Source organism: Centruroides vittatus, unplaced genomic scaffold (genome assembly GCF_030686945.1).
Source record: "Centruroides vittatus isolate TY-2023 unplaced genomic scaffold, ASM3068694v2 scaffold_2569, whole genome shotgun sequence".
Taxonomy (NCBI): Eukaryota; Metazoa; Arthropoda; class Arachnida; order Scorpiones; family Buthidae; genus Centruroides; species Centruroides vittatus.
The window spans coordinates 1209813-1227027 of NW_027122690.1; the positions used below are offsets into that span (position 1 = coordinate 1209813).

Genomic DNA, 17215 nt, shown 5'->3' on the forward strand with positions numbered 1-17215 from the left:
TTTGTGGACATGCCCTACTCTCTACTAGTAAATAATTACGGTTTGTCCGTTTTTTATAATGGTTTTAATTTATATAAATTTCAATCTAATTTTTTTGTATCCGTCCTAAAAGACGACCCCGGATTTTGGGAGCCTTTTTTTATGATTCGACTATCGTCTTATCTGCGAAAATATACGATAAGTGAATTTTTGTTTCAATTAACCAAAATACAAATCATTAGCTATCTTTATAAACTTTAAATTACAACACACACATACTCAATGAGCATAAAATATGTAATGTGAATACTTTCAGTTTATTTACTTATTTCACTCTCAATTTTGAATTATTTGATGATACTTTAAGTAAACTTTTTCAAATATTTTTATTGTAATTACCGAGTAAGAGAGTAAGAAAGTACAATAGTCCCATTATATGGAGCATATAGGGAGACAAACCAAGCAAATGATATATCAGGTGGCACAGATATAACTGATGTATCTATCTATTATTGGCTAAAGCAGCTTTACATTTGGGAGAAAACAAAAAGACCTGATATATCTGATTGGGGAATATAAAAAGGGGCTATTCTATAATGTTAAATTAAAACAATTAAAGAATGATGAATTACAAATATCATCCTTCTCAAAATTTTAACTTTATTAAAAAATAAATGAATAATCATTCAATAAACCAATAATATTGTTAGAAGATACATATTTAGTAGAGCCAAACTAAACCAAACTTCAGGCACAATTCTTATTATAAAGCATACAGATGTTCTTACACCGTATCATGTCTAAAGCTAGTTCCTCCTTTACCTAAAGACTTCTGTCAGCATCTATACCACTTTTTAAAGCAATCCTGGAAGCCATTTTTGTGATGTATTTAATCAAATGGCTTTCATCACAGCAGCTTTTACTATGTTGCTTATTAGAATCTGCATTTCTTCAACTTCTTTTTCATTTTAGGAAAACAAATGAAAGTCAATGGGGGAAAAATCAAGAGAGTAGAAATTGGAAAAGCAATGTTATGCCCTTCTTGTTCAGATATTAGCTAACCAGGAACAATGGTTTCTGGTTAGCTAATGTCTGAACAAGTTTGAAAACAGGCAGTGAAACCTTAAAGACATTGTCAAAACAGCTATTTTTTGCAAACAGTATGGAGTCTAGCTAAGCACCTGCTATAGCTATGCAAGTTTATTTGAACTGAAGGCCACGAACAACTTATGAAATATTACTGTAACTCTATACCTATATTCTTGGAGTTTATTATAAAATTCATTATAAATTTATATTGATATTTTAATAATTATAAATCAAAATATAATTTATCATATATTTTTATATTAATATCAATTAACAAGCAAAGCTCTTTCGCTCTCACTTGGACTCAAATATATTTCAGGTTTTCTTCTGTTTTTAGGTATAGGGGAATCAAAAAGTTGCCAAACACATCTACATTGCAAATAATACAATGTAGGTGCACGTGACTTTTTGGTCATCGGTAAATATACCATTTATATTTTAGACTTTATATTATTAAATCTATCGGTCCAAGAACAGTACAGATAAAACTACGTTTATGCTATTAAAGTTTTGATCTTCCATTGACATGTGTTAATTAATATCAAATGATAACTCATATCAGAAATCAAATTTCATCACTATTATTATTTATAAAATTTTAAAATTTGATAAGTTATTACAGTATTAAGATGTAAATCATTATTATTTTTTTTAATTTATTTTTTTTACTGTTAAGAAAGCACATATCTTTTGCCGAAGAATAAATTCATATATTTTCTTCCAAAAAACATATTTTACCTGTTATTTCCGTAAATTTATGATTATATTTCTGAACGAGTATTTAAACAAATGCTAGTGATAAAATACGCGTCTAAACAACTGTCTACTTCAAGGAAGTACATAGCATTTTATAAGTAGTTAATTATTAAGTTAATTATGTCTTTTAATTCAAATTTTGTTGAAATTATTATTATTTTTAATTTAATAATAATTATACTAATATTGAAAATGATTACAAAATTTTTCCCGTCACTGCATATTACTTTAAATGCATTTGAAAAAATGTCGATTTTGAAGTGTCATAAAGAAAGGAATTTATACTAATACTTCTCAAATTAAACGGTCATACATATTAAAATTTTGCTATTTTTATTTAAAAAATAAAGTATTATATTGTTCAATTTCCTTGTAATATTATAGTTAAAAGATAGTACTAGAATTGCAGGAAATTTTAGTACAGTTGATATCAATCTTTAATTATAATAGAAATATAATAAGATATACAAATATTTCTTTTATTGTTTTAAAAATACTTGTCTTTCAAAAATATTAATTATTAAATATTTTATAAAATAATAAGCAAAACATGACATAATATTGTTTTAATTCCAAGCAGGAATTTGGTGTATTTACAAATTTAAATTATGTAATTCCATATTATTGAAATATCAAAAATTTTTTCATGTTACTAATTGCAAAACAGTTTCTATATTTTTGAAAGTATTGCTTAAAATTTGTGAAAGAATGTTTGAGACGAAATCATTTGGAATTTGTCTAAAAATTTTTTCTCTTGAATTTACCCAAATTATTTAAAAATCTAACACAATAATCTTATTTACAAATAAATTTTCATAATATATAAAACTTCTGCTATTATACAGTATATAATGGCTTCCTTTGTCTTATTGAGTATACGTATTTCTACGATTCACGTGGGAACAAGTCTAAATCTTTCAGATCAAGTAAATATATCACATCAAAATCAGCTATCACTAAATTATCCCATGACTTTATCAATTACATAAATAATTTTACTTGTACATTAATTCACAGAGAAATAATATATATATAAGAAACAAATATCTTAAAAGCAAGGTAGTTCTTGACCTATTAATCAATGTCATTTTTTTTGTTTACTTTAACAGTTAACACACAATTATACTTAATATATTAATATTGAAGTAATATTTATTATAAAACATTAATTTTAAAGAAAAAATTATCTTTATTGCAAATAATCTAAATTGCTTTTTGCTCTCTCCTTACTTCTGCTCTTCAAAAAATTTCTATTTTCATTTAGATGCTTGAGTACAGTTTTTTTAGATCAGAAATTCAAGATAATCATTAAGTCATAATGTGGTTTCAACAGGGCATTATTCAATGTAAAGGGCAATTGGTAATATTAAATTAATAATGCTGACTGTCCATCTTTAATTGATAGCTGGCATGATACTTATTTGGTATCTCAATTCTTTTTGATTTAACTACTGATATTTTGGTATAATTTAACACTGATTATTTATGCTGTCATCTTGTAGAATTATTTTCTAACTTACTGTAACAAAAACTATCATACAAGCAATCCAATTTTTGATTGCTTAACTTGAACTATATATCAGAAACAATACTATACTATTGATTTCTTCTTCTGTCTTCATGATCAGCTTATTCTTTACATCATTCCAGTTTTCTGTTATAATTCAATTGTAGGTAAATGAATAATTGTTTCATTCTTCCATTCCTGAGATCCACTTACAATATATACTATGCTATTGTTTAATGGATTTTTAATAGCTTGGACTTGTCAGTTCAGAATAACAACAAAAACAGACTAGAGTGTGAAAGCATGAAGACTGATTTCAGTATTTGAAATCACATGATGTAAGACACAACCATCAAGTCCTGTAACGAATCCGATTTTTTCCCCTCTTGTGTATTAGTTTTTGTTTGCTTAGGTCTGTATTATAGATTCAATTATGTAAGTTGCAATTAAGCAAATAATAATATCAATAAACAAATTTTTGGAATACCATATTTATTCATATAGAAGACAACACTGAATCTACAACACACCTTAATTTCTAATGGATTTTTTTAAATAGACAGCTCAAAAATTTTGTCAATAGAATCAGCATTTATTGCACAGAAAAATAAGCTATATATCATTATCTTCTGTGATAGTGGAGTTGGAAACTACCTTCCATGTTTGCTCTTTATAAATCAACACTCGATAAGATGTTCACATCTTCCCATATGCAATTACCCTTAGTGTCATTTAAGGCATTGGAAATGCAACGTTTCTTTTTCTGGGATTTTCATCCAAATAAGTTACAACATTATTGTAATAGACTAATGAGAGTGGGCTAAATTGATTTCTTAAATACTCGGTATTACAAATATTGATTTAATAAAATCATTAAAGTAAATCATTAAAATCATTGATAAATAAAATCATTAAAATGGAATCAGTGACCTCCATTGACAGAGAAATAATGCACATGACACTAAAGATCACTAATTATGATATATTACTTCAATCTAAGACACACCTTATTTTCAAAGATACTAATACCTGAAAAGTATATGTTACATTTGAGTAAATACAGTAAGTTTTGAAACATTTCATGACATTACTCCAACTCAGTTAAATATTGTAGCTATGAATAAACATGATCTGCTTTTTGTCACAGTTTTTGAGAACATGATCTAATATAAAAATGAGAATTCCTGTGTAGTTAAATCATATATATATATATATATATATATATATATATATATGTGTGTGTGTGTGTGAAATCAACGTTTCTAACATCTTAGGGGAAATTAAAACAAAATTTTCAAACATCCAACTGTTTACATATGTCATAAAGGCCTGGCAACAAAAGGGCCATTGTTAGAGCCTTTTTTATAATTACAATACGTTTTGGTTTACCAAATAATATTGAATACAGCCCATCTGATATACACCTATTTGACATAATTTTGGATAATTTGTTTATTATAAATAAAAAAAAGAAAAGTCAAAAATCCCTTTGCTGTTTGAGTTTGGTTTAGAGCAGTGGCGTAGCGTGGGTGTCAGCCGCCCGGGGCAGAGGAAAATTTTGCCGCCCCCTTATTTAGGTATTATTATTATTTATCGTGAAATTTTGCAGCTCCCTTAAAGTGCTGCCCCCACTATGCTACGCCACTGGTTTAGAGTTTTGTGTTGTCTACTACAAACCAATAAGATGGTTCATGTAACCATCTTAGTTTGCTGAAAAAATTTTTTAAAATATTTTTTAATTATATATATGCTACATCTTTATAAACTAATAATATGATTCTGATTTATAAGTATTTAATATGTACAATAATTTGGCATAAGAAGCTACTTTACTTTATCCCTTTTCCTGATATACAAGAAGAAATATTCTATGCAAATACTGATCAATCTTTATGAAATTTTGTTTTCATAAAGATTGATTTAGAAGAAAAGTCTAATCAAGAGTACAACAAGATTGAAATTGTCATATTCTCCTGTTTGATGGTTTATGATTCCAGTCTTCATTTCCTTCATTTCATTCACAACGTATATTTGTTTGTTAGATGTAGTTTCATTCATTCTAACATGATTGTGCACATTGGTATGCTACTTCTATATTACAGATCCTTTTTTTTTTTATCAGTGATTACAACTTTATTAATTAAAAACCAATTTTATTTTACTATTTTACTTGCTTACCATCTCTCAAGTAAATTTTGTTTTCTTACTATTAAAATTAAGAAGTGTCTGATAACTCGTGTATTTGCTTTTCTTATTTATTAAATAGTATGAACTCCTTGCATATTGATGAGTAATGCAATCAACAATTTTATTTAACCTATTTTAGTTTGTTTCATTTAAAATCATTAGTTGATATGCAAATAGGCATTTTATTTATTTATTTATTTATACCTGCTAAGTAATGGGTTAGTAATTACTAACCCATTACTAGCATTTTATAGCATATACCAGAGGTGGGAAAGCAAGAGTTCAGCGGGAGCCGAAATGTAGGTTTTGCAAAATGCAAGGGAGCTGCAGTTCTGTACTGTCGTGGCGGATAGCATGGTAAGGCAGGGAAAGATAGGGTGTCCCCCATCTGGGTCGAGAACTTGTTTTAAAAGAATAGATTTAAAATGTCAATTTAATTTATTGCACCAACTTGGAAATAAATTATTAAATATTACATATATATAATTACATATTTTCACAAAATTGTGAAAATAAAATTGTAAAAATAATAATAAAAAGCATAAATTAACACTTTCAGCAAGAGCCGCATTTGCCCATGTCTGGCATATACTTATACAATACAGTTTTATGCAACGCTTCAATGCTATTTAAGGAACAGATATAGAATCGTCAAATAAGGTTCAAAATTCAACTGTAAGAAATAATGGATAAGCTTCTCTCTATTTATAAGATTTTGATTTAGATGTTTTCAGGAATGAGACATGATGTAAATTTTCAGGATTACACAGAAGTGTAATGAAATGATATATTTCAATGCTTAAAAATATTGATCACTGATATCTATCTTACAGTTAAAACTGACAGCAAAATGTTTTCTAGATTTTTCTCCTATTTACCTGATTTATGAAAGATTATTCACATTCACCATTTATGATATACAGTTACCCTAATTTTTTAATTTAATTGTTTTATTACTTAAAACAATTCTAAATATTTCTATCAAAATTTTAAAATAAGGTCTCAAAAGATAACCATATAACTATCTAATCTAAAATATAATTTCTTTTCTTAAAATTTTTAAGTAATTTTTGTATTCTTTTCAACTACTTGTATTTTAAAATGTTGTTTTTAGAATCCACTTTAATGATTTTTGGAATATCACTTTTATAATAATTCAAATATTTTTCAATTAAATTTTAAAATACTATATTTCTTATATTTAAAGATGTTTCTTCCCTGCAAAAATCATTCTCTAAAAATCTCTTTGCACCTAATGAAGTGATGTTCAAAGTATTGAGAGATGATTTTTAAAAAACATAGGAAAATCTTTTCAGAAAAATCACCAAAAAATAGCCTAGTCGAATAAAGTACAGCTCTATTAACAATGTCTTTGACATTTGCATGACATCCGAGACTGCTTAACTGATTTAAATAACTTTTTTGCATACAAATAGAATTCGTCTCAGTCTAGGTCACGACACAAACAAGAATTTAAAAAATTCAACCTGTGTCTGGAGATATACAAGGTGCACAGTGTTACATTTATAGGTGAAGTTGACGCCAAAGTATGTGCTCATCAAACTTCAATCAATCTTTTCAATTACATTGATTTTTCTTTTTTTATTTATAATAAACAAATTATCTAAAAATTTTCTGATTTATATTTTGTAATATATTTAAACATCCCTATAAACTTTCTAAATTAATATTTAGGCTAAATTTAAATTGATAGGTTGTACCAGAGCATCCCTTGGTTTTGAGAAGGAATTTTTTTTTACCAAAATTACATGCTATTTAATTTAAATTTTAAGCTAAGACTTTTTTTCATTTTTTAACAATTTCAGTTAAAACATTACTATTATCTGTTTGTTTTCTAGTCTTCCTTTTTCTTTACATTTTCATTTCTTTGATTTTTTTTTTTTAAACTAGCATTTGCAATTAGAATTAGAACAAAGATGAAAGGCTATGAAAAAGTCATCATCAACAGCATTTAATAATTGTCCTGTTATCAAACTTCATCCAATTCTTTAACAAATTGCAAATGAGTTGACAAGTGACATGAAGCAATTGCTAAATGCAAACAAGTGTCTACAATTCAAATCTGCATTTTATTTGAAGGAAGTGCACAAAAAGAATGTTCAAGCTTACACTGAATGCTTGGTGAAATTCAAACTTGCACACGAAGCTCCTCTGTCCAATACCAAAGATCTTGAATTTGAGGTGGAATTACAAGAAAGAACTTCAAAATAAAGAATCTAGCGGCAAAAAATAAATAAATCTAAGTTGAAAGTTTTTGTATTGGCATAACTGTTTGGAGAAATTACTGGGTTTCCTGCAAAGCTGAAATCCCTACCACTTGATTTGCCATTGGTATTGCAATTGTTAATCTGCCCGTGACATACTCAAATACTGTTGTTGAGTATTGTGGTATCAAACTCTAAATCAAACCAACAAATGTTCAATTGGAAAATTTAAATTTAAATGAAAAGCAAAAGCAAGTGGAGCAAGGTGTCTGACACACAGGTAGACCTGGTATTTACAAGAAACTGGTACAAACAAAAATATGTACTCCTTAGCTGTAGTATATACTTCTAAACTTTATGCAATAACAAATAATTCTTACAATTATGTATTTATTTTGACAATAAAAGTACATCATATTACTAACTCTGATGATAAACCACAATCTAAATTAAAAAATAGACAAAGTCTCATTTTTTGCTCACTCTGGCAACTTTAAATGATCAAATAAGACAAAAAATTTAAAGTTACATTTAAAAAATATTTAAATATAACCCAGTAACTGCTATAACATGTTTATACTCTCCTTAATCAAAACTTTTTAGAATTCTCACATAAAATAAATAAGTTAAATGGCATTGTATTTAATTAATGCTTATAGTTGAATTTATAATTGCTTCTTCATAAACAATATCCTTTATTTCACTCTCTTTCCAAAAGATGATAGAATTTACAAAAAAAAAAAAAAAAACATTAAAAGCAAGCAGCAACAGAAATAAATATAACATGTTTAAACATTACAGTAACAAGTAGCAAAATCTCATTAATATAGTGTAATGTGCTAACATTTCAGAACTAAATACAATATGTATAAGACCTAATAAATATACTTTAAAGATATCGATAAAACAGTAATAAGCAGGGCTTGATTTCACATTTCAATAACCGGAAAAACAGCTCAATAAATCTAGGCCATCAATTGGAATTGTATCAGATACCTTTCAATTTGTTCGGGTAAATGTTCAGGTGAAGTATTGTTTCAGCTGTGAGATAGCTTTTGAAATTACTTTTTTTCCTATTGTTATTGAAAACAAGTTCTCTTTTGTGCTATTTCCATAATGTTTTTTCAATAAATTTTATGAACCTAATAAAATTACTTTCTGAAACCTATATTTTAATGCACTGCTTTTTGGGGGAATTCTTTCTCTTTGATATATTACATATTACAGAAGCATGTAACTTATGTTCAGTAAATAATTATACCAAAAAAGTACAATAATTTCTTTAAAAATTTATGTACGTAGTAGCATATTGAATTTAATATTTCAAAAAAATAAATTATTAAAGATATAGCAAATATATTAAAAAGATTTCAATAAAACAAAAAGTTTCAATTTACAAATTAAATATTCGACTAACTAACAAAAACTATGAAAAATGGCTAATGAAAATTAACTTATCATTTGATAAAAATTAGTAATCAGATGGTTAATTATAAAATTTTTGTAAACAAACAAGAACAGGTAAGATCAAAATTATTAAAAGTTTATCCAATTTAGCTATAATTTATCTTTCCGCTTATATTATATTTTTCAAATATCGATATGTAACCGGTTCAAACACCATTATTCTCTATGAATTATCCCTTCCATAGATTCCAAAAATTAAAGTTTGAAAGAAAACCCACGGAGGAGGGAAATATTATTATTTCCGAAATGCATATGAGGAAAGCTAATTGGCAAGTATTTTTGAAGTTGTGGATGTGATAATTCCTAGAGAATAATGGTGTTTGAACCGGTTACATATCGTTACTATTAAAAGTCTTAGCAATGATAAAAACTTTGTTATTGCATAAAATTTTTTCTAATCGCAACAGTAACAAAATTTGAATACTCATAACCTAAACTTTTTTTAATACCATTTCAATAATATTAATGTTCAATATGGGTGTTTAATTTTCAGTTCAGTTCATCTTACAATTTTTTATTTAGAATGTAAAATAAATTGTTTATTTTAATAATATATATTTTCAGGAAAGAAATTTACCTCTTTCTGATATTTAGCAATTCTTTCATTTGATGCTTTAATAAATTCTTCTACTTTCTTCTCCTAGAATAATAAATAGATTATCCATGTTAAAAATAATTTTAATTAAAAAATTTAAATTTACTTAGCTATTGATAAAAGTTTTGACTCTTAATATTTATTTAAAATGCTTTCGAACTTCAAGTCTGTCACAGATTTTGATTTTTTAAATGCTCAGCAATATTTTTGTTTAATGTAAATGTATTCTTCATAATGAGCATCAGATAATTTTATATTAAGCTGATTAAGAAAAGAAAGCTGATTAAGAAAAGAGCACTACTGATAATTTAAAAATTAAAAATCTCTTATCCAAGTAAACAAAAAAAAATTCAAAAACATTTAGATTAATCTTCATAACTTGAAGCAATTTTATTCATTACTAGTTAAGTAATGCTGCATCAGCGTGTAATCGGAACGAAGCTGCTCCCACCTTTATTTTCTAAATTATGAGGGGAAAAAAAAACACAGAGTCATTCGTTCTCAACATTATATTTGATTTCTAATGGATCATTTAAAGGTACAAATATAAGCTCAGAATAAGCCATTAATTAATTGCTATGCCAATGTTTCATGAAATTCTGTCTATCACTACGGGCCTTGGACTTACATATTGACTCGTAGCGATCTTTATTGTAACTCTAAAAATACTGAGTCAGTTATTTTTTCACTCGACTCAATGTAACATAGGTAAGACCGATACCTTTCTCTTTTTTCCTATATCTATTTTGATTTTTGGAAGAGTTAATCCCTGTGATTTATGTATAGTCATCGAGTATGCTAAGGTAAGGGGAGACTGTCTACGAGATGGCAATATACTGCCATCGTTCGAAGAGCGTATTATGAGGATTATTGGAAACAGATTACCATAGATGAAAGGTCCCTGATAGCTATCGAATTCCACTAAAATAAACAGAGGAAGCGCTGGAGGGCGAGCATTAGGAGCATATATAATGTAGCGTATAGTTCCTAGTGAACCATTGACGAGACCTCCTTGTACCCATAAGTTGACTCTCAGCATGATTCTGGTATTAACTGAGAGATACAAATACTTGGAGAGACCAAGAGCTGAGTCATCTTTGGACGAAGGCAGGGCAATATCTGGAGTGTTTTCAGTTAAGCAAGAGGGCATCCAGTTGCTTTGTTTAACTTGCTTGTTTGTTGGATATAGTTCTACTGCCGTTTGGAACTGATCAAGTTCATCTCTGGATAAAGAGGCTCGATTTCTTGTCATCAGAATGTTCAGATCTGTATCAGAGAAATCACCCGAAGCTAGATGTTGTAAGACATCTGTGAAGGAACTATCTGTGCTATTTTGTCTACGAGAATTACTAAGTTCAATGAACTTCGCAAAAGAATCAAATGCGAATGTAATGTAATGTCCCAACAAGGTCGGGACCTTGTTGGGACATTACATTGTAAAAAACACTTGAGTAGAGAGGAGTATCTTTAACAGGAGGAAGCTGACGAAAATCACCAAACAAATAGATAAAGAATCCACCAAATGGCTCATCTTTCTCGGGGTTTATCTCCCTCAGTCTTCTCTCGATCATGTAAAGCATTCTTGCACCAATCATTGACATTTCATTGATGATGATAAATTTGAGCGACTTCATCTCAATCTGGAATTTCTGTGCAGCTTCTTCATTTAGAGATTGAAATTTCGTACTAACGATAGGAAGACAAAGGGGAGAATGGATCATAAAGCCGTCAATATTGATCACTGCTGCTCCATGTTATAAAATAATAAGTTAAAGAAAACTTATTATTCTATAAAGATTCTTTATATTAAGATTGTTGTGTATCTAGTTAGCGATAACATTTACCTTTCAAAATTACTGTTTTAATGCTTGTCATATTTTCTGACCACTAGATGACGCTTCTACACGTGCGTGCAGGAAGTAACTAACACTTGTCTTCATGCATTCCTTGTCAACATTATAACTCTAGAATGAGTTATCCGATCTTAATGAAATTTTCTAGACGACTCACCATCGCTCAAGGACAAACTGATTAAAATTTCAACTCTCAAAAATGATCCATACTAAAAAAAAAACCCCCTATCTACAGTTCTACAAAAACGGATCATTTTTGAAAGTTGAAATTTTAATCAGTTCATCCATGAGTGATGATGAGTCGTCCAAGAAAATTTCATCAAGATCAGACAACTCAATCCAGAGTTATTCTGTTGACAAGGAATGCACAAAGTCAAGTATTAGTCGTCACTACGTTCTGACAATTATTCCATTAAATCTCTTAAAATTAGAGAAATGCTTTAAATTCTTTAAACAAAACGAAATACACAGTCAAAGGACCAAAAAATCTTGCCTCGCTAACTTCTACTTAATGAAATACCTCTAATTTTAAGACATTTTAATAAACAAAAGAAATTTGGATCAATATTGAAATTAATAGCTTAAAATACTTTGCAATAAATTTTTAGGTTTATAAACTAAAGCATTAAAGCTTTTATCTATGTAATACAGTAGAGCATCGAAAATTGGAACGTCGGTAATTGAAATGGCCAGAAATTGGAACGATTTTCAGTCGGACTGTGTCGTGCTGAATCGAACATTTTTGATACTAAATTTACTTCTAAAGTATAATTTTCATGTTTTTATATTCTTCAATATATTTATTTTGTTTGTACAAAATTCAGAAATAATTTTTAACAATACGATAGCCTCGATTATTATTATAAAAATTTTCGTTAGGCTTAAAATCGACGAAAATCCAACGCAAAGCGATACGCAACGGAGAAAAATTTAAACATCGGACAGGTTAATATATTTTTTCGTACAAAGTCGGAAATTGGAACAAATGACTAATTGGAACAACCCCAGTCCCCAATTGATGCCAATTTTCGACGCTCTACTGTAATAAATAAAATCAATTGAAAAAAGTGAGAGAGAGATAGAGAGATCAAGTTACAGTGGCAATTTTTACAAGTTATTCTTTTTCTCTTTACTATACTGTACTATAAAGTTTTTATTATTATTTTATTTTATATTATAAGTATTTATACAATTTTTTTATATATGATATATGTAAATCTTTGTTGTAAACTTCCTTTAATTTATCTACATAAAGTAAGTCAAAAATTTATTATGATTATTTATATATTCATAGAACATATTCTAAAATTTTAATATTGATTTACATTTCTACAAATCTCTGCTTAGATATACATTCCTGGAATACATACAACTCAAGTGTAATCATGAATCTGTATCATTTCAAATTAAAATTGTATTTAAACAAAATTTTTAATTCATAATTTATCAGAAATTTCATTTACTTTGAAATGTTCCATTTTATACGTATTTTGGTTTGGAATTGTCACATTGTTCTATTTTATTCAATTTTATACATATTCTTAACTATTTTAAAATAAATCCTTTTCATCTTTATGGAAATAACTCATTAAAATTTCGGTAAATCCAAATTATGCTATCCAATACAAATTGATGAATCATCATTACATTGGGGAAGCACTAAAATTACAATTATGTTATTTATTAATGATAAATCATTCATTAAAACTATTATTATTTTTATTTGAATATATAAAATATTCAAAAAAGTTTATAAGTTTATGACTCTCTATGAAATTTTTGTGTCACATGGATAGGTAGGAGTTTAATACTTCTATCTTAGCTGTATTACAATGCTTAAGAAATTAATAATTAAATTCACAGTTACATACAAAATTAAAAAGGAATTGCAATATATACTGGACTCTTCCCTTTATAATATTAATCCATTCCATTATTAGTATCACATCATTATATTTAGATAATTAATTTCAAAACCTAAGAAGTTAAAATGTTCAACACAGAACTAAATTATTTTTCTTTCTGTGTGTGATTTGTGATTAATTAGCATTTATTCATTCAAAACTTCAATAACTGTTTAAGTGGTAAATATATATCAATCTATAAAACAACTTTTTACTCAGTCTATGTGGTTAATATCAAACAGGGTGCTAGTTTATATTTTGAGTATATAATACTATTATAATGTTCTCAAAGTAAAACTGTTTCTGTTTTACACTTAATAAAAAATAAATAAGTTTTAGTTAACAAAATGATTTGATTATGCAAATTTAAAAATTTGAACTGTTTCATCTAGCTTACTTCTGCCATTGCATTCTACATCAAAAATACCTCAAATTACATTAAACAAAAAGTGTTAGACTTCAAGGGCACAAGAGTGGACTATCAGTTTCATCACTGATGGCACTACACTCAGTGAAAATGGGAATCAACTTCATTTTCTTAAATGGGAATACCCCTTTTTTTTTTATTGATTACGATTCTATATTAAAAACAAACTTTTATCTAAAACAACTTTTTGAAAGTTATACTGATCAGAAGTTATGAGTGTTTAAAGTCTTACATGACCCACCATACTGTGCTTGTATAAATCTGTGGATATCTTTGAAGTTCAATAAAACAAGAAAGAAAAATAAAATGCTTTTAAAAATCATTAGAAAATTATTATTATTTGGTGGAATCATTCTTTTTCTTCAAATAATGAACTGATAAAAACTACTGTGTGTTAAAGCCATCAAGCTTATGATAAAGAGATGTTGATCTTGATTCTTCCATCAAATATAGAATGTTTAAAGGAACAATCCTATGTAAACACACAACTTCCACTTAATGTTTCCCTAGTATTATTATTTTAGGTCTGCAAACTTCATAGAACATACATCTCTCAATATAATATTTTTTGGCTAATGCTCACAAAAAATTTATATTCCAAAACTTCAATACAACATCTTTTAGTGAAATGCAATATTGCAGGAAAAATCTGAAGTTATATTCCAACTACATACAAATCAGATGTTAGAATATTAATCAAGTATACATGTTTTTAAAAACGGTGAGTGTCAAGAAATGAAATATGCATTTCAAATACAATGGACACTCAAAAATTTCCCAGAAAATATAAAAGCAGCAAATTGAATTTAGTGTTTTACTTTCAACATATATTCCATTTAAGTTAAATCATTTTTCTGTATGGAGTGACATCACCACCTTTTAAGCCCTTCTGGTAGAAATCAGTGCTCTTTGATTATAGTCACTGCACTATAAAATATTTCACTTGATCTATCAATTGGCAAAAAATGCCTTTAATGTCTTTTTTTAAAATTTGTCTGATAAAAAGTCTGTAAATAAATAAGTAAAAGAAAATAAAAAAAGTCAGATGGGCTAGATGCTAATACCTGATGATGATAGGCCATTGTAAATTAGAAAGTGTATTAAACCTTATTAGAACAGGAAAGCTTAATACCTAATAAAGAAAGTCTCAACAAGTTTACACTCGCATCAATTAATTATAAATATAGTAATTCTGTTTATGAATAATAACCACTTTCTAGAAAATTTCTGAACACTCATGCTGGCACTCCTACTGTCATATCATACAAATATCTCCTATAGCAGAAAACTTAAACATGCTTTTATGATATTACTAATAGCAGTCAATTAATTCTCCAATTTTTAAAATGTCAGAAACATTACTAAAAATGTGATGTGATTTATTCCTTGTTTTTTATTGTAAATTTTTATCTCCATTTTTCAACTACTTTATTGCTGTGTACTATTAGCCATGTTATATAAATACATTTATATAACATGCAAGCAGATTGTATACATTATTGCATACAAACAAACTGTATTTTAACAACTATATTAACTGTTTGGTGATCAGAAAACAATGTATTAAGCATTTTATATCTTTAAATAGTTTGCAACTTATACATGATTATATTATATTGTTTTTAATTATATTTTTGAAAATTAGCTGGGAGCTTCAGGTTGAGATTGTAACACATAATTTTTTACAATTAAACTAATGAGAACTAGGTTTCCAGTTAATGTTTTCTTGCAGAATGTAATTTTCAGGAATGAATTAAGTGTAACGAAGAAACTCATAAGTGTAATCGACAAAGAGTGGATTCAACTGTTAAGAATAGCAAAGAAGGTTCCAGATTGTCCAGCTTTACGTGAAAAAATTATGTTATCAATATTACAAGATTTTTCCTTGAAGTTTAAAATGTCAGTAATTTTTGTGGAACAATGTGTGCATTTACATGCATTTGATATTTTATTTGTTATTAAACGAAATAAAATTAGAATTGCATTAATAAATCTAATTTTCTTTATTTTCATCTTTAAAGTCACAGCTCATCCTATATTTGAGGTTATCTTATACTTGAGTAAATACGGTATTCTGTTCTAAGCTAAAACAGTTATCAAGAATGTTTAGGACATTTTTAAATGTTATGACTAAATTCTTTTTTAAATATTTGAAGAGGAAATTCTAATTAAATTAAAAAATTTAATTTCAATGGAAATAAATTCAAAATAAAATATATCAAATACTAAAAATCTACCAATCTATTAATCTATTCAAAAAGAGAAAACAGTAATAAAAAAAATTACTGCAATGTTCTATAAAAAATTTCTATTTATTAATGCATTCATTTTGATGTTTAAAGAGAGTTTGTCACAACAACAAAATTGTGAAAAATAAAATAAAATTTTATATAACATATGACCCATTTATTTTGAAAGTGGCCTAAGTCCATTTATGTTAGAATCGAGATATTTAAGGATTTGCATTTTAATAAATTTAAAAATATTGGTAACTAATAAAATGGTAGTATAATGTTTTTGTGTTTCTAAGGGTGTAAAATTTATCATCCCAATTAGCATTATTAACATTGTTTAAAAAATAATATGTTTTTGATGGCTATAAATTGACTTAAGTCACTATGAAATAACTTTTCTAATTCTTAAAAAGGCATAAGTCCATGAAAAAATAAATTTTCCTTGAAATAACATAAAATAGTATATATTTCTCTTTATCAAATTAAAAAATATTCAACTTTTATTCACTATTAAAAAAATTTTACATTAAAATTAATATTATTTTGCAACTAATTATTCATTCTTTTCAAATTTTCATATGCAGTAGAGATTTAAAATAATTATGGTGTGCAGGTGATATATAGTATAATAGATCCATCAAATCATTGTATTTTAGCATTGAAATTGGCCTTGTTTTTTCATATTATGTTGGTGTCAACTCAATATTATTAAAGTTTCTTGGTCTCCCCCGATGCAGTAGTAAATACAGCATTTTGAATAGTGTATCATTATTCATTGATGTTTTATAGAACACTTTATACAGTTCAGTTCTCAAAAATTGCATCCAATGTATTTTTAACCAATTTACCCTTTCTCCGTTAGTATTTTTTAACCTTCTAAAAATTGCATTGTCTAGAGCAGTGGTCCCCAATCTTTTTTTAATCGCAACCCTTTTTAGTTTTTTAAAAATGTTCGCGTCCCCCCTTTTGCATCCATCATATTTGATCAATAA

At 27.2% G+C, this 17215-nt stretch overlaps 1 protein-coding gene across 1 annotated transcript in view; it reads right to left on the reverse strand.

Moving 5' to 3' along the window:
- Window positions 1-17215, reverse strand: part of LOC136987722 (ATP synthase subunit d, mitochondrial-like) — a 34064-nt gene that overhangs the window by 689 nt on the left and 16160 nt on the right. Inside the window, exon 4 of the mRNA XM_067285489.1 lies at window positions 9788-9850. Within this exon, the coding sequence (XP_067141590.1) occupies window positions 9788-9850 (63 nt within the window). The remainder of the gene's footprint in view (window positions 1-9787; window positions 9851-17215) is intronic.